The sequence below is a fragment of the Nelumbo lutea genome, chromosome 2, assembly GCF_056320005.1.
Source record: "Nelumbo lutea isolate HS-2025 chromosome 2, American lotus-T2T, whole genome shotgun sequence".
NCBI classification, from domain to species: domain Eukaryota; kingdom Viridiplantae; phylum Streptophyta; class Magnoliopsida; order Proteales; family Nelumbonaceae; genus Nelumbo; species Nelumbo lutea.
Genome location: NC_142685.1, coordinates 88,760,109 through 88,785,203, shown reverse-complemented (window position 1 = coordinate 88,785,203; position 25,095 = coordinate 88,760,109). Strand labels below are relative to the sequence as shown.

Below are 25,095 nucleotides of genomic sequence, written 5' to 3'. Positions count from 1 at the left end.
TTACTAATAATAATTACTAATAACTACTTCTAATTAATTTATTATTGTTAGTTACTAATTAATTATGGTAAACTACTTCTAATTAATTAATTCCATCTATTAATTACTAAAAATAATTACTCACTCATAATAATTAATTTCTAAAAATAAATTTTTATAATAATTACTGCTATTACTTAATTACTAATAATATTGCTCATTATTAATTCAGAAAAGTAATTTCTTATAATAATTATTGCTAATACTTAATCATTGATAATAATATTGCTCATTAATAATTCAGAATGATAATTAATAGCGGTTTTATAATGGTAATTAATAATTCAGAAACAATAATTATATATTTATATTAACTCGTATAATTATTTTGAAAATAAATTTTAATGTTAATTATTTATATTATAATTATTATCAGAAATTATAATTCATACACTTATATGAAATAATTAATTATATTATTATAAGTAATTATAATTAATAAACTTATATTATTATTATTATCAATAATTATAATTAATTATTAGTAATATTAATGATAATAATTATTACTTTGGAATGTTAATTAATTAATGATAATTAATAAGTATTTTCATAATGTTAGTTCTTCATTGGGATATAATCATTTTATATTTATATACATTCATATTAATTATTTTATAAATATATAATTAGTGTTACTTATTTACATTATTATTATTATAAGTAATTATAATTAATACTATTATTATTCTCCAATAAATATTTCATTTAGTGAAAGTTAAATTATAAAACTTTCAATTATTCAATATTGTTAAACTTAAAGAATTATAAAGACAATTATTATTTCATGAATTAAATAAAGTTTGTAATTATAACAAATTAATTACTTAATAAAATTAAAAATAAAATAATAATAATAATACTTTAACAATACTGATTTCAAAATCAATACACACATAATAAGAATATATTATTAGTTAATAATAATAATAATAATATACTTATTATTACTGATTTCATAATTATTAATATATTATTAATCTTTTAATAATACTGATTATTATTAAAAAATATTAATAGAAAAGTTTAATTACTTAAAATTATTTGCTGAAATTACCCATTTTAATTTGATAGATAATTAATTATTAATTTTAATTTCTTAAAATTATTATTTACTGAATAACTTTATTTACTCTTTGGTTTACGACCTTATTTTTAAATAATTGGTTTTTTATGTTCAATAACTTTTTTTTTTCAAAAATCCAAATAAATTTTCACTTTTAATGCTAACTTTTTTATTTTTCTCTTATTCAGTTTTTCAAAAGATGAAAAAATAAACTAATAATATTTACTTATTTTTATCAAATTATGTATTTATCAAGTTGTTGTCATTGGTGATGATGATGATGATGATGAGTCAACCTTTTGAAAGAGTAATAATAACTCACTGATAATAATTACTGCTAATACTTAATTACTGATAATATTGCTCATTATTAATTCAGAATGATAATTAATAACGATTTTCATAGTGGTAATTAATAATTCAGAAATAATTATTTTATATTTAACTTTCCCGTACTACGGGGTCACATTCACTAATTTCTCATAAATGAAAGATGGGTCACAAATCGGAGAAAAAAAGCCAAGGGTCTCTAATCTGACCCACCAAGAGTTTTTTGCCTTATGAAACCATGTTTTTGAACTATTGTTGACCTGAATAGTCAAACCGTTTGGCTCAGAAACTGTTCAAGTAACCAGTTCCATTTCACCTTTGACCCATTCTTGAAACAAAAATCATTGATTTGGTCAAAAAACCACTGACCCAAACGGTCAAACCGTCAACCCAGATAGTGATTGACCATTTAATAACAAAAAAGATGTTGAAAGATTGAGAGGGACTCTCGTATCAAAATCACCAAAATCCGAGAGAGAGATGCCAGAAAAATATTGGAGCGGAGAGATCTCACAGATCTCAAGTTCTCAGAGATCTGTGTTGCGCTTATCTCCATTGCCGTCCCTGCTCATCCTCCTTCTTCTCTCCTCTCCTTTCTTTTCTTCTTTTTAACCTTTCTCTTTCACCTTTTCTTTCTTTCTTTCTTACTTAACCTATAACCACCTCTGTCTCAACCACTGTTCTCATGAAAGAAAGACAACAAAAATATTTGTCTTAATGTAATCAAACCATTTGTACCGTTAGACCGATGTTTGAACCATTAACCCAAAGATCAGTGGCGATAGTGATTCCGTTTCTGGATCGATTTTTAAAATCTTGGTATTAAATATTTTAAATTAAATCGCTCACCTTCCAAAATTAGAAAGAATAGGGGGTTACGGAAATTCCCAAAAAATGGGATTTCTATTAAAACCCTATTACGAGAAGGGTGTAAATTGTAATATAAAAAGAAAGAAACAAATCCTTTGAAGTCCAGACTCGAGGCCCCTCCTGTTTCCCACTTTTCAAATCTCTTGGTTTCTGATCCATAGGGGCTTGGAAGCTTGGAAGTTGGAACTCTCTCTGCAATTGTTCGGGTCACACACTTTTTTTCTACTCCTCTTCCTTTAAAAATCTCCTCTTGTTTCTCGTACGATACTTTAGTTCCTTCATTTCTGTTCAGTGACACGGTACATGCAATCAATTGCAGCAAATGCTCTTTCATTCTCGTAATCAAGTTAATAATGCATATCTTTCTCTCAGTTTCTGTTATTGTGATTTGATACTCATTTGGCTTCTCTAGTAGAATTCCAGATCTGGGTTGACGATTTTAGGAAAAATAATTTCTGTGTCTTGCCGTCTTGGTTGACGAATGGTTCTCCCCTCTCTTCTTTTCTTTGTGTTGAATGTGTAAGATTTTCTGTAGCTTTCTTGTTCTACAAATTTATGGAAAGTGTAATAGATTTAGGCTTTCTATCACAAGAACTGCAAATTTTCTGATTTTTTCGTGTATGCATTTTGTTTCTTGTTTTCAGTTTTAGTTCTGTCTATGTTCAACATTTTGTTTGCGTTAACTTCAACTGCATGACCTTGATCTCTTCTTCTTTGTCTACTGCAGTTTGCCCATCAGAGCTTCGGTACGTGTGAATTCTGTCAAATTGTTTGAAATTTGGATAAAAATTGTGTACGAAGCTATTAAATGCAAGGAATTTGGGGTTGGATGAGGGAGTGTTTTTCCTCTAGCTGCTATGGATAGGACGACTGTGTTAAACTAACTTGGAAGAATTTGGAATTCATTTAGTGAGGCAAACTAAAATGACTGGAAGAAAGAACATGGGACGGGTGTCTCTATTTCTGGTTCTTCTGGCACTAAGTTTTTTCTTTGCAACATATAATCTGATAACAATGGTAATCCACAATAGAGCCATAAGTTCTGGGAAGTTGATAGTGGATGGTTTGGATGGTACCTCTTTGTCAGCGTTATCTGATCCCATTATTCGGATGCCTGAGAATGTTAAGAGACCTGGGAGCACTAAGATGCCTTTTCATGTTGCCCTTACTGCAACCGATGCACCTTATAGCAAATGGCAATGCCGCATTATGTACTATTGGTACAAGAAGATAAAAGAAATGCCTGGGTCAGATATGGGTGGATTCACTAGGGTGTTACATTCTGGAAGCCCTGACAACCTAATGGATGAGATTCCAACTTTTGTAGTTGATCCTCTCCCAGCAGGTCTTGATCGGGTGAGAACTCAACTTCCGTAAACACTTTCTGTTTTCTTCTAGTGTGCCTGCATTCTTTCATTTGCTCATTTAAACACATTTTATTTTCTAGGTGTATTAGAGCCATACAGGGATTTCCTTTAACTTTTCTCTAAAGTTTAAACTATGCCTTTTTCCTCCTACTTAATGCTGATAATGTTGCTTCCATAGAGGTTACTTATGTCACACCATTTACAGTGAATGACTGTTTTGGTGTAAAAAATGAGACCAAATCAATGAGCTTCCCACTTGCTTTTTATTAAAATCAAATATTTAGACCGTTCAGTTTCACTCATCTTATTGGTTTTGTTTTTCTTTTTTTAATTACTTATTTTTCAAATTGTTTTTAAATATTGTTTCCAGGGTTACATCGTCTTAAATAGACCTTGGGCCTTTGTGCAATGGCTGGAAAAGGCAACAATTGAGGAGGAGTAAGTTCACTTCTATGTTATAAAGATTTTAGGTTCTTTGATTATCCAATAAATTTGAATGTGTAGGCATTCCATGAGTAATGCAGGTATATACTGATGGCAGAGCCTGATCACATCTTTGTAAATCCTCTCCCTAACTTGTCACATGGAGGATATCCAGCAGCATTCCCATTTTTCTACATCAAGCCTGCTGAAAATGAGAAAATAATAAGGAAGTTTTACCCAGAAGAGAAAGGTCCAGTAATAAATATCGATCCAATTGGAAATTCTCCTGTAATTATCAAGAAGGTTGATTTATTCTTTCTGCTGTGATTCAAATAAACTGCTTCTCTCCATGTATAAATGTTGGTCAAAATAAGGTATAACTGTGGCTTTATCAAGAGTTCCATTTGGTGCTAACTGTTGGAAGTCATTGTTACCATTGTTATAGTCCTTATTCCTTATCCACACACAATTTGTTGGTTGTCTATGGTATCTAAGTTATATTCCATATTAAACTACCTTTTTCAGTCTTTGCTAGAAAAAATTGCACCAACATGGATGAATGTGTCATTGAGAATGAAAGATGACCCAGAGACTGACAAGGCTTTTGGATGGGTTCTAGAAATGTAAGGATATTTTCAGAAGGATTTCATACGTGCACAGTTTTATATTTTTGCAGAGAGTATTTCATTTTCGTTTACTGACAATCTCATGATGTTTATGTCATTTCTATGTTGAACTAAGGTATGCATATGCTGTTGCATCTGCATTACATGGCGTGCAACATATTCTTCAGAAAGACTTCATGATACAGGTTTTTCATCTTACCTTCTTTAGTTATCAATTTTATTAGTTTTCGAAATTCTTCCCAATTACAGACCATTGATATATTACCAGAAAATGTCCTTAATAGTATTTGAAATGGTTTTTCAGCCACCTTGGGATTTGGAAGTTGGGAAGAAATTTATCATCCATTACACTTATGGATGTGATTATTCTCTAAAGGTATGCTAATAAACCATGAAGAGCTGATGCCCCAAACCATGTGCTAGTTCAATCTTAGTTTATTTGCATTTATTTATTCTGTGATGTTGAAATTTCATTTTATCAATACATGATTCTTGATTATGATTTAGATTCATTATTTTCTCTTTAGTTATTTATGTGAAGATGATTACTCAGGGTAAGCTTACATATGGGAAAATTGGGGAGTGGCGATTTGACAAGAGATCATATCTTCGTGGTCCTCCGCCAAAAAATCTCCCTTTGCCTCCTCCAGGAGTCCCAGAAAGTGTGGTATGACTGCATTTATCTTACTATGACTAAAAAGTATTGCATGTTTCTATTTTGAATGTAAAATCTAGAAAGTATGTGCTTGTCATTGTTTTCAGTAAGCCTGGACATTGTGTTATTGTATAAATCTTTTTGGTGTCTATGGTGGATCATTGTTTTCAGCTGAAGTAGTATTTGTAAGAATTTTAATGCTCATATTTCATCTCTACCATATGGCATTATGTCAATAAGTTCACTAGCTGTATATTATGTATCTAACAACTTTCAATCACTTTGTGTTCTGGTGTTCAAGGTTTAAAGTATCGGAAACACAAAGAGTATTGGAAAAGGCAATTTTAAGAGATATATCAGGATACACTTTGGATATGCATGGATACAGTAGAAAATTTAGGAAAAACATGGATTCACTATTAAAATTCAAATAAATCCCCCAAATAAGTGTATCAACAGTAAATCTAGATTTAAATATCTATAAATTAAGCACATAAGATTAAGACAAAGACATATACTTCATAGTTTATGTGAAGTATGAACTAAGGGGAGGCATCCAACACATGGCTTGGTTATATTTTAATTCTTAGAAAACCAGTGTAATTATTTTTGATATTTACAAATATATATGTTTTAAGCATGAACCAAGAAAAGGAAATATAAGTTAAAATCTAGAACTAGGATAATTATAACTAATAAACGAGATATGGACTTGTGGTAGATTTGATGCCTCAGAACTTAGATGCTTGGTTTCGAATCTCCTTGGCCCTTGTTTGTAAGTTTATGTAACATGTGTGTAAATGAGAGAAGAGAGAACTGAGTTAATAACGTGTCAATGTGGGTAGAAAAAGAGAGTTAAATAATGGAAAGTGTAAGAAAGAGTTAATGACATGTTAATGAGGAGAGAGAAAGAGTTAAATAAGGGAATCAATGAGAGATTATAGGAGTTAATGGCATCATTGGTGGAAATTAATAGTATTGAATGAATAGGAGACAGTTGGAAATTTAAAATTTGAATTTGAATTCGATTTAAAAAAAACTTTGAAAATATCACTCCTATACAGTGACCCTATGGTTTCACGTAAACACTAACTACTAAGATTTACACTATAGTTTGTGCATTACTATGACAATCCTTCTAGTTTGCAATTGTTTTACTTAATTCACCATCCATTAGGAACTGTTTGTATATCCTTTTAATAATTGTTTTTTATTCAAAAAGTAAACATATAAAAGTCTCATATTACCCTCCATTTAGAAAAAAAAGCCCTCCCCCACATTATTTTATTCTGAAAATAAAAAAAGGACAGAAACAAAAAAAATTAAAGTAAAAATAAAGGAAGATAGCAGAAAAAATAAAAGACAATAATAGAAAAATATTTTTATTTTTTATTTTCTGTTATCTTCCTTTATTTTTCATTGTAATTTATTATTTTCTGTTACTTTTCTTATTACTGTCTATTTTATTTTTATTTTTTTTCTCTTCTGTTATTTCAAATTGACATTTCAGTTACTTATTTTCTTTTAGTTATTTTGGTTGAATAGACATCAGAGTGAAAAATGTCATTTTAACACTTCCATAGAAAAGAACCACCAATTAGCAAAGTGGTTGCAAAGTAGGGGTGGTGTCTTAGTAAATGATCCTTTAATTTATGAGTAACCCTAGCCCCTAGGTACATAGAGATGTCTTTTGGTAGATACTACAAAATGTACCTTGAGCCATAAATATAGCACCATGGGCACCTTAATGTTGCACATTGACTCAAGTGCAACATCATAACATCAGTATTGCAAGTGCCTGAGGTGCAACATTACAGTCCTCATAGGCAATCACAGCTACCGTATATCAAACTGAATTTTGATGGTTGCAGCATAGGCAACCTGGGTCTATTAGGTATAAGAATGATTGGAAACCATATGGGTGATATCATGGTCAATGTTTTAAAATGTGGAGGCGTGACCCGAGGCGTTCCACTACCTGAAGGTGTGAGAATGTAAGAGACGTAAGCCTCCTGAACACAAGGAGGCATAGGAGGAGGGGGATGAGGAGGAAAAGGGATGGAGAGAAGTGCACAAGGCATGCATGAGGTGCACACTTCATGCACCTGAGGTGTACACCTCAGAGGCATCAACACCCTTGGCTTATGCCTCAAGGCCTAGAGGCACACCTCCAGACATTCTCTTCCACGTCCCATGCCTTTTAAAACATTGATTTCATGTTTATATATCCAAGACTCATTGGCATTGGGGATTCAATTAGGATAGAACTAAAGGCTCCCTTTGCAGGTTTGGAAAGGAACAAAGTTATGAGGTACAACAATATAATGATTGAAGGGGGCTCTAAGGTCATAGCAAATTGGCTGGGAATTACAAGGGACCATGGAAGCACAGATATGAGACCAGAGAAGCTAAAGAGTTAGTAAAGGAATTGGGACCATACAGTGGATACCTCATACCTAGGCCTGCTAATAGTCTAGCAAATAGGCTGGCGAAACAGGGGTTGGCAAGGAATCTAACATATTGGGGAATTGTACATCAAAGGGGAAATTATATTTTGATGCTGAACCTCACAAGAATGGTTAGTTGAGGCTGATAATCCCTTTACTGTTATTTACATTTATTTATTTCTAAATAATAAAATGCTTTATTGTTACTGATAAAAAAATGTGCTCATATTTCAACATTTGTATCTTGAGGTGCATTTCATGGTACTGGTACAGGAAAAATGATGTATTTTTTTGTACCATAGAATTTGCATTAATTGATATCTATGCATAGTTGGAACCATAATGAAGTCCCAATGGATTCCAAAAATTCTTATTTATATTGAATTTATATGACCATTAAAAACAAGCACTTCAGAAGTGGAACTTACTTTTTCCCATCAAAATTTATTAAGAAATTCTTAGAAATTTCATATACCATTGTGAAAGTAGGTACCCTTTTTTATGAAATGTGATAAATTTATCAGTTAATTTCCTACATTTATTGTGTATGTGCTCTTTTATTTGTATTATTCTCGCAACCGGTATTTCTATCTATTAACTACTCTTTGTAAAATTGAGCTAAGTTACATTAGATACTGCATATAGAACATATGTTGTGATAACCTGTTCGCTGTTGCATCTTCCATTGGCATGCATGTAGAACAATCTAATACAATAACTTATCACCATGGTGGGTTTCAAGCAAGATCACTTCAGGAAAGATTGGGATTGCATCCTTTTTTATCCCGCTTTTGAGGTGAGGGAAGTTTGCATTCTGTTTTGTCTCTGTTCATTGAAATCTTCCTCTTGTATTTTGCAGTTTTGAAGAAATCTCTTCCTCACATTATATGAAATATCATCATTTATAAAAGAAAAAAATCAACTTAACCCCATGGTGAGAACAGTTCCTTGGAGTGCCAACAAATTTCTCCAAAGTTGGTTCTCCATATAGAAATCCTCCAGCAACTATAGCTTAAAGGGCTTAGAGATGTAGAAAAGAAGGAGAAAGTCCTACTATGGTGTGTGTGGTCGGTAAAGTATAGAAGGAGAAAGTCTCTTTTATAAATTCTTACTTTGCCTTTTTTAAAATAAATAAGCAAAGTATAGAGATCCAGATCTGAATAGATAAGAGGAAGAGAAGAGAGATGAGAAATATTGCATCTTGAGGGATACAATGGTAGAAAGGAGAAAGGAAGGAAAAGATCACTGTAACCCATAGGTAACTTCAAACAAGCTTTATATTCAATTAATTTTAACTCTAAAGTTTCAATTACAAGGACTGTACTTAGACTCGATTATATGGGTTTTCTACAATCTTGAGTTACAATTAGGGGTGGATTTGAGCCAAAAACCTGGCTATTTGAGCTTGGCTCGCCAAAACAATGTTAGACTTGAGCTCGAATTTGGCTCAGCTCAAAAGCTCGCATGTTCGAGCTTGACCGTGAGCCAAGCTTCCTATAAAAAATAAAAATTAAACATATAACAATTATTTAGTCATACATATAAAAAATAAAAGTACTATATTTATAAATATTATTATACATATAATAAAAATTATTTATTATATATATATCAGGTTTGTGAGCCTCATGAGCCGAGCTTTACTGGGCTCGAGCTCATTACTGCCCAAAACAAATTCATTCTAAAAGTCCCTTGCTTTTCCAACATATCATCTAATCCATTAGCCGACCTTTTAGCCCACTTGGAAAAGATTCCTATCTCCCTTGCTAGCCAATTTATTTCCCTCACAAACTGTCTATAGATCCAGATTCCCAAACTTTGTGACTGCATCCACCTAATTACTAGCTTAGAATCCCTCTCTACCATAACTTGATGAAGACCCATCTGCTTAGCCAGGCTTAAACCTTGAAGTAGAGCCAACACTTCTGCTCTCAGTGAATCTCCTTCTCCTATTGGCTCGGAGAATATAGCAATTAGTCTGCCCTCTTCATCCCTTAGAATTCCACCTATTCCAGAATGGCCCAGGTTGCCTAAAGAACTCCCATCAAAATTCAGCTTTACCCTTTGGAAAATAGGAATCCATAGATCCTGAGTTCCAACCTTCAAAGAAGCAGAAGATGTCATCAACTGATAAGTCCTTGAAAAGCTCTAATGTTTTCAGCTCATGTATAATTTTGATGATTATTCCATCAATGACTTCTTTCTTAGATTTTCCAACATCTCTAAAGATCATGTTGTTTCTTTCTTCCCAAATTGACCAGAGGACTGCTGCCCTTGTGGCTCTCCATATTAATTTACCCCCTCTCTTCAAGTTTACTAGTTCTTCCTTTTCCCTTTGATAGAACAAGATGAACTCATCTGCAAATTGCAAATGTGTAACCACCACTCCTTTGCTCCCAGCTCTCCAGCCTTTAATCCTGTTTTCCACATCAGCCTTGGCTATCAGATCATTCAAGAGGCTAGCTACTAAGGTGAAAAGGAAAGGGGCAAGAGGATCTCATTGTCTAAGGCCCCTCTTAGTAGGAAAGAAATTTCTAGCTACAGCGTACACCAAAATGGAATAATGATAGGAGGAAATACAATCCTTTGACCAAGTAAACTTCGCTTGCAAAAGAGACAACTCCTGCGATTCATAAATTTCCACAAACTTTCCACCAAAATGGAATAAGGACTTTAGCTTCTAAAACAATTCTAATAATCCATTGTTACCCAAAAGTAACTCAAAAAGGGACCAAGAAAGTAGAAAGACTCAAAACTTAGTGGACCAGGCATGTGCAAGGTTTAAAATGTTGGTGTTAGTGGAAATATCGAAGATCCAAATACAAACCATGTTGGAAATGTCATATAGAAACAAAACTTATAGACATGGTGGAAACATTGTAAAATAATGCACACCTTTTTAAATTATTATCTTATTCTAAAAGTAGGAATTTGTTGAATTAAAAAATATGAACAGAAAAAGTAGTTTCTTGAAGAGAGAAGGAAGAGACAAGGAGAAAAAGAGAAGAAGAGAAGTTTGAAAGAAAAGAGAGCAATAATCTGGTCGCCCCCTTCACTTATTATCTATACTAAAAATATAAGAGCAATACAAAGACAACTATGCCCTTATAGGGCGGCATAACATAAAACAACATATATAAGACTCAAAAACATAATAAAATTTGGACTCACATAACTACTGTGGTCCCCACCTCCCATCTAACAACTAACATAAAACATCTACTCATAAAAAAACACGAAACTGATTAATCTTCAACACTCTCCCTCAAGTTGGGAGTAAATGTCAGACATTCCCAATTTGCATAGATCATTTTCAAGCTTGTTCTTTGCCACCCCTTTAGTGAAAACATCAACCAACTGCAACTCTGAAGAGACATAGGCAAACTTCTCCGGTCGTTACCCTTTCTCTTATGAAGTGTCTATCAACTTCAAGGTGTTTTGTCTTGTCATGCTGAATTGGATTGTGGGCAATATTGATTGTAGCCTGATTGTCACAGTACAACATCATAGGTTCCTCTGCTTTTACCCCAATCTCACTCAAAAGAGATGAAGTTCTGAGACACCATGAACCATGGATCTATACTCAGCCTTTGCACTTGACCTTGCCACAACCGCTTGCTTCTTACTCTTCCATGAGATCAAGTTTCCACCTACAAAGGTACACACTCCTGATGTAGACCTCCTATCATCTAAGCACCCTGCCCAGTCTGTATCTATATAGGATTCTAGCTTCAAATTTTCATGATTTGAGAAAAGAATGCCTCTATTAGGGTGCTTTTTAAGATATGCAAGTATCCTCTCAATAGCTTCCCAGTGTTGAACTCGAGGTGCATGCATGCACTGACTCACAACAATAACAACATAGGAAATATCTGGTAGTGTCATACACAAATATAGCAATCGGCCCACCATTCTTTGATATCTCCCCACATCTTTTACCATCTCATCATCCACAACATTAATTCTATGATTTGGATCAATAGGACTATCTGTTGGTTTGGTCCCCAGCTTCCTAGTCTCCCGTGGTAAGTCAAGTACATACTTTCTTTGAGAGATGAAGATCCCATGCTTGGATCTTGCAACTTCAATCCCTAGGAAGTATTTGAGCTCACCAAGATCTTTGATCTCAAATTCTTGCTGCAATGACTTTTTGAGATCATCAATCTCCTCCAGATCATTTCCTGTAACCACTATATCATCCACATACACAATCAAAATTGACACCAGAGCATCTCTCCTCTTTATAAAGAGGGTGTGATCAAACTGGGTTTAGGTGTACCCAAAACGGATAAGTCCCCCTCTGAACCTGTCAAACCAAGCCCTAGGTGACTGTTTCAGGCCATACAATGATTTTCTGAGTTTGCACACTCTTCCTTTACCAACATTTTCATAAAAACCTACTGGAATGTCCATATATACCTCCTGTAAATCACCATTGAGGAAAGCATTTTTAACATCAAGCTGAAACAAGAGCTATGAATAGGTGGCTGCCAGAGATAAAAGAATACGAACTGAACTCATCTTAGCTACCGGTGCAAAGGTTTCCAGATAATCAACACTATAGGTCTGACTATACTCATTTGCTACCAACCTTGCCTTATACCTCTCTATCTTGCCATCGGCCCTGTACTTTACAGTGAATACCCATCTACATCCGACTGTCTCCTTGTTTGGAGGGAGATTAACTATTTTCCAAGTTTGGTTTTTAACCCAGGTTTGGACGGTTGTTTTCCACTTAGGTTTGGAGAGAGCCTCCGTAACATTCTTGGGTATAGACACAGAATCTAGGGAAGAAAAAGGAAAGCTTGGTAGGAGGGTGATAAGGCACTATAGGAAAGATGGTGTGAAATGCAATGGGCTGTACACTTTCTTTTCCTTTTGCGAAGTGCAATGGGAAGATCAAGGTCAGTGGGATCAACTGCAACAATGGTGTCAGGTACATGAACATTATCATTAGAATACGTAACAGGCTCAGGCTCAAGGGGAATGCTTGGAACTGTATCTGTTGAATCTGGAGCTTTAGAAGGACTGATAGATAGCTGTGTAGGTTGAGGATGTGTGGAGTCAACCATTGTCTGTCGGCACTGATATTTCTGTGAGGCTGCCCGTAGTGGCTTAGGCAATGAAACTGATAGAGGTGTTGGCAATGAAACTGATGGAGGTATTGATGGAACTAATGGAGGCATAAAAGAAATAGGAAGAGGAACATACTGTAAGTTCTCATCTCCAAAACTCTCCCCTTGAGGAGAACCACTCGAGAAGAAGGTGGATTCAAAAAAGGTAACATCCATAGTGACAAATCTGCTCATCGACACAGGGTCATAACAACAATACCCCTTTTGGTTCTGAGCATACCCAAGGAAAACACATTTCTTGGCCTTAGGATCCAATTTCTTGCGATGGGGGCCAAGAATGTGAACAAAGGAAACACAACCAAAAACCCTCAAAGGTATGTGAAATATCTCTCCGTCAAGAAAAAGAAGGCTAAATGGTACCTTAAACTCCAAAGTTCGTGAAGGAACACGGTTAATCAAATGCATGGCTGTAAAAACTGCATCTCCTCCAGAAATGCATAGGAACTGAAGCACACATCATAAGACTTCTTGCCACCTCCACAATATTGTCTATTTTTTCTCTCAACTACTCCATTTTGTTGTGGTGTATATGTACAACTGCTCTGATGAATTATACCATGCTCCAAGAAATATGTGGTCAGGTCTTTCTCAAAATACTCTATGGCATTATCTAATCTAAAGGCCTTAGTTTTCACTCCAAATTGTGTGAGAACCATCTGGTGGAACTGTGTACCAAGTTAGGAACCTCATCTCGTGATCTCATCAAATATATCTAAGAATACCGTGTATATTCATCCACAAACAAGAGAAAATAACGGTGTCCTCCCATGGAAGGAATATGATATGGCCCCCATACATCAGTGTGAACAATATTAAAAGCAAAAGTACTTATTTTATATTTTTTTGGAAAAAAGGTTAAGTAATTTATTCATAGAGAATGAAGATTACCACAACAAGGCCATGCCACTAGATCTGCCTGGACCCAAAACAAATTACAAGAACATCCATGATTTAGTACAAAGTAAGAGAGATACATTCTGATTTTTAAACTCCTCATTCACCAACACACAAGAGCAAATCTTCCCCACCACTTTCTGCACAATCTCTTTTGGACTTTTAGGTTGATTGTAGAAAATCCTATTGTTTCTTTCAGTCCAAATGGACCAAAGAACAGCCTGCGGAATGGTATTCCAAACAAGCATACCTTTCTTGCTAAGACCCTCCAATCTCCAACCCATAAGTAGCTCCTTCACAGACTTAGGCATAGCCCAACACACCTCTAGTTTCTTGAAAAAATGTCCCCAAATTAAAGAGGAAACCGGACAGTGAATGCACAAATGCTCTGTAGATTCAGCAACCATTCAACATAAAACACAAGAGGGATCAAGAATCTGAATACCCCTTCTCTCCAAGTTAACCCTAGTTAAACATTTATTCAAAACCATTGTCCAAACCAGGAAATTAACCTTGGAGGGACATATGGGGTTTCAAATCTGCCTATCAGGGAAGTTCTCCTGACCTGAACTGCACATCTTGAGGAAAAGGGATTTAACTGTGAAGTTACCATCTGCATTCCACTTCCAAGTCCATTCATCTTCCACACTTGTGTCAATTCTCTGATTTTGAATCCACCCCAACAGATCTACGTACTCCTCCACTTCCTAGTCTAGCAAATTCCGCCTAGATAGGGGAGTCCATGTAAAGGAATCCCCAGAGATACAAATGTTATCAGCAACTGAGGAATCTTGATTCACTGCAATTTGAAACAGTCGGGGAAAAGCTTCAGCCAAGGGACCCTCCTCACACCAGGAATCCTTCCAAAATTGAATTCTATCCCCTTTACCAACTTTAAAACTGACCCCATTCATGAAAAGAGTGTTGTACTTAGAAATGCCTGCCTAGAGAGAACTACCCCCAAATGGAAGGGGATCAAGAGTTCTCCAATTTCCCCAATCCACACCATACTTTGCCGCAATAAGACTCCTTCACCATGCATTTCTCTCAGAAGCAAATTTCCATATCCATGCAAATTTCCATATCCATTTGCTAAGAAGAGCAACATTGAAATCTTTCAATTTCCTAATTCCCAAACCACCCACATCCTTAGGATTACACACTTGCTCCCAATTAACAATGTGAATTTTCTTCTCATCCTCCCAACCCCTCCATAAGAAGTTCCTTTGAAGCTGTTCCAATCTCTTTGCTATTTTATTTGGAATTGGAAAGAAAGAAAATGTGTTGGGAGGTTGGAAAGGGTGCTCTTAATCAAAGTAACCCTTCCATCAAAATATAAATATTTAGCCTTCCAAAGCGCCAACCTCTTTTCCATTCTCTCAATGATTAGGCACCAAATTGAGGAAGAGGAACATTTGGCCCCAAGAGGCAGCCCTAAATACTTAATTGGGAGGAGCTCAATATGGCAGGCCATCACATGAGCACAATCCTCTAAATTTAAAACTAGGCCCACTGGCTTAAAAGTACTTCTTTTAGTACTTGGCTTAAAAGAATGTCTACAATGCTTTCCTAATTGACAACTCTCACACTCCAAGGTAAATAACTGAACAGATTCAAATAACTTTGGGAAAAGAAATTTCAATGAACTAAAAGAAAGATGTCCCAAGCGATTGTGCCAAAGCATAATCTGGGTCACTGACTCTGACCCATTACTACTGCTGCTAACATGAAAGCTTTGATGTCTCGGAATCTCATCCAGACCATTCACCTCATGACCACTCCTAATCATCTTTGACTCCATATCCTACAAAACACAATTACTAGGAAGAAAGGTCACTGAACAATTCAAATTTTTTGTCAAAGAACTAATAGAAAGTAGGTTGGTATGAAGTTTAGGGACATGTAAGACAAAAGATAAAGTAATATCATTGGTCACTCTAACTGTCCCCTTCCTAGCAATGGGAATATGTGAACCATTTGCTGTAGAGACTGTCTCTACCAGAGCACAACTAATAGGAACTGAAAAGGGTAAGGACATTAGTCATGTGCTCAAATGCTCTTGAGTCTATAATCCAAGGAGGTCCCTCCTTACCTAAAGTGGATAAAAGATTTTGCAGTTGCATATGAACTACCTGTATGTGCAAAAGAAGTGGTGTAGTTGGCTCCTATACTCTGTTGTCCATCTGGAAGGCTAGAGCTAGTTGTATCTTTCATACTCATAATCTGTCCAAACCTCTTCAATTATGTTCTCATTGCTGCTATTGCAATGGATTCCCAACTAGTTTGGGAAAGAGGGGCCGAAGAGTCTCTTGTAGTGGCCACATTTGCATTACCCTTCTTGTTCCTTATCCGGGTAGGCATAAGATTTGGATGAAGCTTCCAACAAGTATCCCTGGTATGCTTAGGTTTCTTACAAAAATCACATACCAAGTCCTTCTTATCTTCCCTTCTAGTCTCACTGCTCCCCCTGTCTCCATTTGACTTAGGTTTGGTTGTACTAACCATAGGCGACTAGTCAATCTTAGGCTATCTCAGCATGATATTCCTCATGCTCTCATCTCCACAAATAAAGGCATAGGCTTGAGAGAGTGTCACACTCTCTCTAGAAAGAATATGCTGCCTAGCAATGTCAAATTCAGGGTTCAGCCCTGCCAAGAACTCAAAAACCCTAATTTTCTCTACCAATTTTTGATAGGTTGCTGCATCATTTACACTTTCCCATACCACAGTTTCTAAGTGATCTATTTCCTGCCAAAGGTTTTTAGCATAGAGAACTACATGGCAAGGGTTTTTTCTCCCTGTTTTATACTAATCACCTGATTTCTTAACTAATAGGCTCTGGCTACATTTTGCTTATGAGAGTAGGTTTCAGTCACTCCATCCCAAATCTCCTTAGCAGTATTAACCCGTAGGAAATTATTTCCAATATGAGGTAACATAGAATTACATAGCTAGGACATTACTCCTGCACCCATCGAGAAGAATCTGTATCAGGTTTTTTCTCCTCCTCAGTGATGTATCCTAATTTTCCACGGGTACCAATAACCATCTTGGCTGATTGTGCCCATTCTAAATAATTTGTACCATCAAGTTTTACTGTAGTAATGATTCCAGACCCAAAAATATCACTACTACCTCCAACACCCAATCCAATGGTACCGGTGGATTTCACCTCGGTACTCCAACTCTCCATCTTACCTCAAATAGTTCAACAGTAAGAAAAAAATAGATTGGAGATCTTCCAAAAGCAATTCAATATCACACACACAGGAACCAACCCTTTCAGAAGAAGAAAACCATATCTGGAGAGAAATCTCTCTCCTCCCCACGTCTCCCAATAGAGAGAAGAGTGAACCGATCACTCTAGGAGGCTTAGAAAATTCCAGAATCTTAACTGCCCTCTTCAAAATAACAAAAGAAAACAACAATACCTGGGCGCCCAAGATCAGATAAAAAACAAAGAGTCCAACTTTTCTGGGACTCTTCCCCGTACTCTAGTTCTTCCTGATTTTGATGCCGAACAGTAGATCACCTTCCTGATGACTAGATCCCACCAAAAAATCCAAGAACTGGGCAATCTATAGCCAGATCGATCAGCCCTTTGTTACTTCATGCAATTGGTCGATCTAGGGCTGCATGAGAAGGAAGAGAGAAGGAGAAAAAGAGAAGAAGAGATCTCGAAAAGAAAAGAGAGCAATAATCTGGTGACCCCCTTCACTTATTATTTATACTAAAAATATAACAGCAGTACAAAGACAACTATGCCCTTATAGGGCAGCATAACATAAAACAGCACATATAAGACTCAAAAACATAATAAAATTTGGACTCACATAATTACTGTGGTCCCCACGTCCTATCTAACAACTAACATAAAACATCTACTCATAAAACAACGCAAAACTGATTAATCTTCAACACTAAACCATCAAACCAAGCTAATAAACTAAGTTTAAACTGAATGTGCTGTAAAATTGTTCTGTAAACTACTTGATAGAGTGAATTTAAGAAAAATTTAAACTGATAGAAAGTGAAAATAATTCTGATGGATCAACCAACTAATCTATTACACTAACAAAAACTAAAATTTTTCATATTTCAAAAAAAACTTCAGGGTAGTTCAATGTGGTAATCATATCAATTCAGTCGGCAATAATACTTTTATTCCACATATCTACAATATTGTCTCCAACTTATTTTATAATACTGTCTCTTGTATGCCACATAGCATTCATAGTTTTCACAAAAGAATATGTTTATTCCAATTTTTTATCAATAGCTCAGAAAAGATTTCATTTAGCTAATTAAGGGAGCACAACAACTAAGTTGTGAAGGATACAATTAGACACCGAATCTCTAAACCCACAAATATTACAATTGAGCCCAAAACATAGACCACTAAAATGTAAATATGCCATGGAAATATTAGAAAATATATGGACATTTTAAACCATGGGCTTGGGAAAGTTGGGTTGGGCTCATGGTTTTCAAGGTGCCAAGGCAAACCTAGGCAATAGTGGAGCACTTAGTCGCTTAGGCCATGTTTGGTTCAATTCTCATTCTTTCTCATTTTTACCCAAGATGAAATTCTAAAATGGAAAAGAATGGGTAAAAATAGGCAGAATGAGAAAATATTGCTATGAACCAAATGCTTTTTTCCTAAAAATGAATTCTTTTCAGACTAACTAGTGTCCTATGTTGCTCATTTTCATTCTTCAAAAAAAATTGTGCCGGTATTCACAAACTGCCAACCTAGGTCTCTGATAGTCAATGTTTACCAATTGGCATGGATGTTTTGTAAAAGTGATTTTATAAAAGTACTTTTGTAAAATGCTTTTATAAAAGTACTTTTGTAAAAGAGATTTTATAAAAGTACTTTCATAGAAGTGCTTTTATAAAAGTACTTACCTAAAAGTGATTTTATACTTTCGTAAAATTGCTTTCATAAAGTACTTTCATAAAAGTGCTTTTATAAAAGTACTTTCATAAAAGTGATTTTATAAAAGTGCTTTCGTAGAAGCACTTCCATAAAACTTTTGTAGAAGTACTTCCATAAAAGGTCTTTTATAAAAGTACTTTTGTAAAGTGTTTTCATAAAAGTACTTCCATAAAAGTGCTTTTATAAAAGTACTTTCGTAAAAGTGCATTCATAAAAGTACTTTTATAAAAGTGCTTTCCTAAAAGTGCCTTTGTAAAAGTACTTTCATAAAAGTGCTTTCATGTAAAAGTACTTTTACAAAAATGCTTTCGTAAAAGTGCTTTCACAAAAGTAAACATCTATGGCAAGTTAACAACAGTTTTATAGGTAGAATTTCCTTAAAAAATGAAATGAGCTAGATGGGGCATGATTATTTTTCATGCAGCAAGCTAGTCAAATTTTGTGCTATAGGGCCGATTTTTCATTCTAAAAAGAATGTGACCCTAGGCAAGAATTTCGTAACCAAACACTAATGTTATTCATTCTTGCCCATTATTGCCTAGAATGAGAAAGAATTAAGAAAATGAGGCCCAGGGCAGTGAACCAAACATGGCCCTAGTATCTCAAAAGTAAACTTTCTTTTCCTAGTGTTTCAAGTCTTATGTCTTAGAAATAAACCTTTTCTTTGTAATGTTTCAAGCATAGTGTCTCAGAAATAACCATTGCCTAGGAAAAGAAGGGGCTAAGCTTTGCTTTTGTCATAGAAAAAGAAGAAAAAAATCAACAAATAAGGAGAAGAAAGGGCGAAGCCCCTGTTGTTTCTCTCAGAAAAGAGAGAAAAAATGCTAAAAAATGATGGAGGAGGGGTGAAGCCTCTGTTCTTGTTTTAAAAAAATGCAAGAAGAAAACTTGAAAATGATGATCATTCCTATTATTATTTCAAAAAACAGAATTAACAAAATGTCAAATGAAGAACAGGAGTGAAGTCTCTGTTTTTGTTCCAAAAAAGAAAGGAAAAGAATCAGAAATTTAAGGGGAGAGGGTTATTTCTTTTCCCAGAAAAAGAAGGCACTGATCTGATCCTCTTTCTATTCTGGAAGAAGAACCATTTGGGCGAATTTAGCAATAAAAAGTGCTTAGTTGCCTAGGCATTGCCTTGACTTGGGCTCAGATTGGCCTACATGTGACCTAAATCCCAAGTATTCAGGACCAAGTCCAGCGCAGAGCCCAAAAATCCAATCCATGCAAAATATCAGGTTGGGTTGGGCCCTATGGCCCCTACCGAGTTGTAGCCTTTGTTGGGAGTGGTGCCTTTATGGGGGAAATCCTAAAAGGTGTGGCTTGTGTTTCTTGAATATCTCTTAGACTTTTGAGTCTTGGAGATATTCCTGGAAGGGTTAGCCAGACAGCTATGTAACCCCAGTACTAGCTTTCAAGTGTTCTGTTTTGTTTTGATTTATTTCAGAACTTGAGAAAACCTTTGTTTATCAGTTTCTTGTTTAGTAATGTTAGTTGCTCTTTTCTTTTCATTAATTTTAATGCAGTTTATAAAGGGTCAGATGATCATTCTAGTATCTCTATGTACATAGCTGGACATTTGATAAGAACCAGTAGACTCATCTGTTACTGCACATCTATTGGTAGTTATTGCATTTTTAAGGTTGACTCGTCTATATCTAAAACTTGTTAGAGAATAGATTAGTGACTGATGTGGGTACTCAAAGTAGGAAAGAACCCATGGGAAAATAAATCAGTTTTCTAATTCCTACACCAGTTTCAGAATTTTTAGCTAATAAGATCTTGGTGGTATTGTTTGAGTTTTTTTTTTTTTTTTTTTTGTATTTATCTTCTGGTTGCTAGTGTCTTAAGAATAGTGTTTTAAGTTTTCTAGAAATTTTCTGTTATTTCAAAATTACTATTTCTGATAACTTTTGGACTTACTACTTATAATAACTCACATGATTACCATTTATGGTAAACTTGTTATTTACTATTTTTTAGTAATTTCTGTTGTCTTTGCATTTGTTAGTTTTAGTAGTAAGGTGTTGGGGTTGTTTTAGGAGTTAAGAGTCCTTATTGGAGTGTTCCAATGGGTTACTTATGGATTTATCTTACTATAAAAGCACTTAAAAGTTGATGTGGGTCAGTTTCCAAGTCCAAATTGGAGTTTGTAATGTGATATCCGAATTCATAAGTTGAGTCTATAAATTGAGTCATTGGAATTGCAATTAACAAAGAGCAGATTTTAACAATTTTTGATTTAGTGAATTCTGGTTGTTGCTAGGGATTGTTCTCTTCTCTTCTCTCTTCTCTCTCTCTCTCTCTATCTTATTTCTTCTTCTAAATAATCTATATCTTTGATGTTTAACTTGACAGTAACAGATTTCTTTCTTTCTAATTTCTTGCCCATTCTTTGGTGGAAGCTTTCTACTTGATTCCTCGTCCCTATTCTTCATTATTAATCACCCAAATCCCCTCCACACCACAAAACCCACGACCAGATCTGAAATTTGTAGGACCCATACCCTGTTCTACATCAGTGACACTACACATGCTAAATTGATATTGTTGGTCCATTAACTGTTAGTGTTTTTTCAATCGATGATTTTGTGCATTCAGTTAGGTTGTGAAAAATGACATTCTTTAGGTATAAGCTCATTCCTTGTTCCTTGAAACAATGATAATGGTTGGTTGGCTTCCTTCTGGCTAGTGCCTCCTTATAGTCTCACTTGGGTCATCTCTTTTCTTTTTTTCATTAATCTCCATCTCCTTGCTTTGTCTCTAACCTACTCCTTCCTATGAACAGAAGCCACACCTACTTCCCCCATGGTCTTGCTAATTGGATTTAAAGACTTAATTGCTTAATGAGAGTTTCCATTGAACTCCATTTTGCGAACAAAATGATAAGATATTTTTGGCTTCTTGGGGGCTACACAACTCCCAAACTCACAACCCCCCAGCCGGATGAAGGTGTGACTTGATCCCAAGTCTTGGCTACAACCAGCCAGAGACCTTACTGAGTCCAGTTAACATATTTCCTATTTTGAAGAGTCATATGCTTTTCTTCATTTATTCTATTGTGATTTGTTTGTTTCTATGTTTTAAAACGTGGAGGTGTGATGTGAGATGTTCCACTACCTAGAGGCATGATGCATAGTTCAGAACATAAGAGGTGTAAGCCCTCCCAAACACAAGGAGGCATAATCCTTCTCTCTTCTTTTTTTTTTCTTTCTATATGAGTTATGTGTGAGGCACACGAGGCATACACCTCTAGCATGCCTTGTAAAAAGGGATATGAGGCGTACACCTCTTGCACTTGAGGTGTATGCCTCAGAGGTGTCAACATCTCTGGCATATGCCTCAAGGCATTTTGGGGGCACCTTGCCTGGAGGTGTGCCTCCGGGTGTACACCTCCCACGCCTTTTAAAACACTGGTTTGTTTCTATAAGGCCTTGGTGGATTTCCTTGTGCAATTCCTAAGGTACTTTGGCTGGTCATTGATCTACTACTATCTTTTTCCAAACTCCATGCCGAGAAAACCTTTCATGCATCTAGCATCTTCATTGCTTGTTGAATACAAGGTAGATCACTCTAAGGTTCTTTTGGTAGCCAAGTTTCTGGTTGTGCCCCAGCTTCATATATCGGTGTTTGAATAAAAGAATGTATCATTTCCATCTCTCAACTTAAGTCACTGTACTGTTAGTCTCGGTTTTAGAAATTGCTTCTCCAACACAGTTTTCTTAGGAAGTTGGGAGTCCTATTCAGCAGCATTCTCTACGCGTAGAAAGTTTTTGTCAAACAAACCATTCTGTAGGTGAAGTTTAAGGATCTCTTGCTTGGTTTGACTTTAGACTGGGAACATTCTTGTTCTAATATACACATTTTCATTGAACAGTTTGACAATGAATACACCAGTTCTTTTTTGTTTTGATCAGAAACAGTTACTTCATTAATTAATTATAAAAATGTGTATATTCAATGTGCCAAGACACCTTTATAGGCTGGCATTTGCCACCTATCCTGCTTAAGTTGCTAGCTTTTACAATTGACCCTGGAAAATATCAGGCCTTTGTACCCATCGTTTTTGCCATTTCATCAGCTAGTAAGTAGCTTCCTTCTTCACCTGTGAGTAGATAATTATAATGTTCTTTTCCAACTACTTTGTGAGTTTTTATGTTTGACTGATTTCTAGTTTAGTGACCATGTAGCCTTTGTACTCCAAAAGGTCGAAGCAATTTGTGAACAAGTAGATGCTATCATGATTAATTATGCCGACTTTTTTTCTGTATTTTCCATAAATAAGCATTTATGCTGAATTCATTATATGGAACAAATAATTGCACATCTTTTTGATTTTTCATCGCCTTGTGAGAGTCCCAATCTATACCACACCTTAAATATAGTTGTGTTGGTGATCTGTGTGGATATTGAGATTTGAGAATTCCATTTATTTTTTACTTGTATTGGCGTTGTTGAGTGTATACTTTTGTTTCATTTTGACTCATTTACTTCTATATTTATTACTCTTTACCATTGTATTTCAGGTTACTCTTGTAAAGATGGTAAATGAAGCTACTGCCAACATTCCTGGCTGGGATGCAGAATAATCTAATTAGGATTGAAGAAAAGCCTTGAACCTAATTTTGGAGTTCAATTAACAGTGTAGTCCCCTAAAGAAATCTCTGTATACAGATCCACATCACAGGGTAAAAGTTATCCGTTATGGAAAGAGTGATGTACCATGTAAAAGAAATTCTCTTGCCATTATAAATATGAAATCATAGGACATCTATTGATTACCAAATTCTTATTCTCCACACATAATTTGTCCTTGTGAGTTTTGTAAGAAATCTCCCAGAAAGCCTAATAAGGTGATTTAGGGTTGTAATATATATATATTTTTTGCATCATACATGTTTTATATGGCAATATTTCAAACTGATCTTGTATGCACGAGTCACACTCTTATTTTCAGTGAAAAAACTTTGTGAAAATTGAAGACTTGGGCAACCTAGATCCCAGTAGGTGGAATTTCAAGAATTCTACTAGGGAAAATTGCAAACTTGAAATATCTGCAATGTAGGGAACAATTTCCTTTGGCCATATTGGATTGGGGATTGAACTGCACTGTTTCAGAGCCAATTTATCTATATCTATCTATCTATCCATCCATCCATCTATCTATCTATCTATATATAAAACTCATCAAAGCACATGGCTAGGGTTTTGCCCAGCTTTTAAGGAATTGTAAAGAATAACATTAATGGGAATTCTAGAAATGGTAAGAGTGGATGATTTCATCCTCTCTGACGAGAATAGTTATCATTCTCTCTTGCCTTGTAAAAGGTGCAAGTGAAGGGATGAGAGATCCATCATATGGACGCCTAAATCTTGTTGAATAAGGTGGGTAAATTTAAAAAATTTATCTCCCTTCAATTGGGAATCACATTTCCTATTTAGAAAATCATATTTTCAAAGATCAATCAACTGAACCAAATTTGAACAAAAGTAGTAGGAGATGATTATACCTGATACGGAGAAATAATATCTCCCAATGAAGGTGTTCACGTCTAATGAAAAATCCAAAGACTGTTCTCACTGAAGATGGCATAGTGTAGGATGGGGCAGAATCAGCAGTGTTCTTCTCCAAGAACCTAGTCCTTCGCAAGAAATAGCAAGATGGCACATAAGTACAACTTCCTATCAGTCCCTTCACAAGGAATTGATATCAAGATCGAATCTTGATTTTTCCCATTGAAAATGAGGTCGAACTAGCAGGCGAGGCGGCAAGAGAGAATTTTCGCATGTATGCTGAATTCTCTTTTCTGTGATTTCAGCTCTAAAGACTTGATCTGATGATCTTGTGATGATCTAAAGGTTGTGGCCCCTTCCTTCTATTGTAACCTTAAAGGATCAGTTCCTAATCCCATTAGGAGTTGTTGATTCAAATCATATTTAGATCAGACATCCCTTTAGGTGATAAAGACAAACCTTTATCTTATCTGCAGATTAGATCAGCCTTCTCCTAATCTCATTAGGAGGTTTCCAGATCTAAATCACATTCAGATCTAGACTCTCTAAGTATATAGGGTTAAGACCTTATCTTTTCTGCTAATCCATCACAGAATTCGCCCCATATTTAACTAATTAAAATAGCCCAATTCGAAATGGGCTTTAGGCCCATTAAGGTCATGTGCTCACTTAGCCTTCCTAATTGCTACCCAGTTGGGTTTTCTTATATGGCGTGGGATCCAAGCATTGATCTACACATCAATCACATGGGTTCGACCCAGCATTTGTTACAAGGCCTGGCCGAATACACTGT

The 25,095-nt window shown here is 35.3% G+C and overlaps 1 protein-coding gene across 9 annotated transcripts; it reads left to right on the top strand.

Annotated features, from left to right (window-relative positions):
• Positions 1 to 2,289: 2,289 nt before the first annotated feature.
• Positions 2,290 to 23,723, top strand: LOC148871761 (hydroxyproline O-arabinosyltransferase NOD3-like). 9 transcript variants are annotated; one of them, XR_016108219.1, is made up of 10 exons: positions 2,373 to 2,604; positions 3,033 to 3,661; positions 4,043 to 4,110; positions 4,197 to 4,383; positions 4,621 to 4,718; positions 4,837 to 4,906; positions 5,026 to 5,097; positions 5,275 to 5,388; positions 8,524 to 8,619; positions 23,315 to 23,723. XR_016108219.1 is itself a non-coding variant. In XM_088973828.1 (9 exons), exons 2-9 carry the CDS (start codon positions 3,230 to 3,232, stop codon positions 23,375 to 23,377), a joined length of 1,104 nt encoding a protein of 367 aa, XP_088829954.1. In that variant the 5' UTR covers positions 2,290 to 2,651; positions 3,033 to 3,229; the 3' UTR covers positions 23,378 to 23,723. The 9 variants fall into 9 exon arrangements, 6 of the variants coding, with proteins under 6 accessions (XP_088829954.1, XP_088829953.1, XP_088829955.1 ...); XR_016108217.1 differs by having other exon boundaries at positions 2,373 to 2,651; positions 4,197 to 4,398; XR_016108218.1 differs by having other exon boundaries at positions 2,410 to 2,824; positions 4,197 to 4,398.
• The last annotated feature ends 1,372 nt before the right edge of the window (positions 23,724 to 25,095 follow it).

Coding starts and splice junctions, on each gene's coding strand:
- LOC148871761 (XM_088973827.1), top strand. CDS start 3,230: ATGACTGGAAGAAAGAACATGGGACGGGTGTCTCTATTTCTGGTTCTT. Junction 3,662..4,042: donor TCCCAGCAGGTCTTGATCGG/GTGAGAACTCAA, acceptor TATTGTTTCCAG/GGTTACATCGTCTTAAATAG. Junction 5,098..5,274: donor GATGTGATTATTCTCTAAAG/GTATGCTAATAA, acceptor ATGATTACTCAG/GGTAAGCTTACATATGGGAA.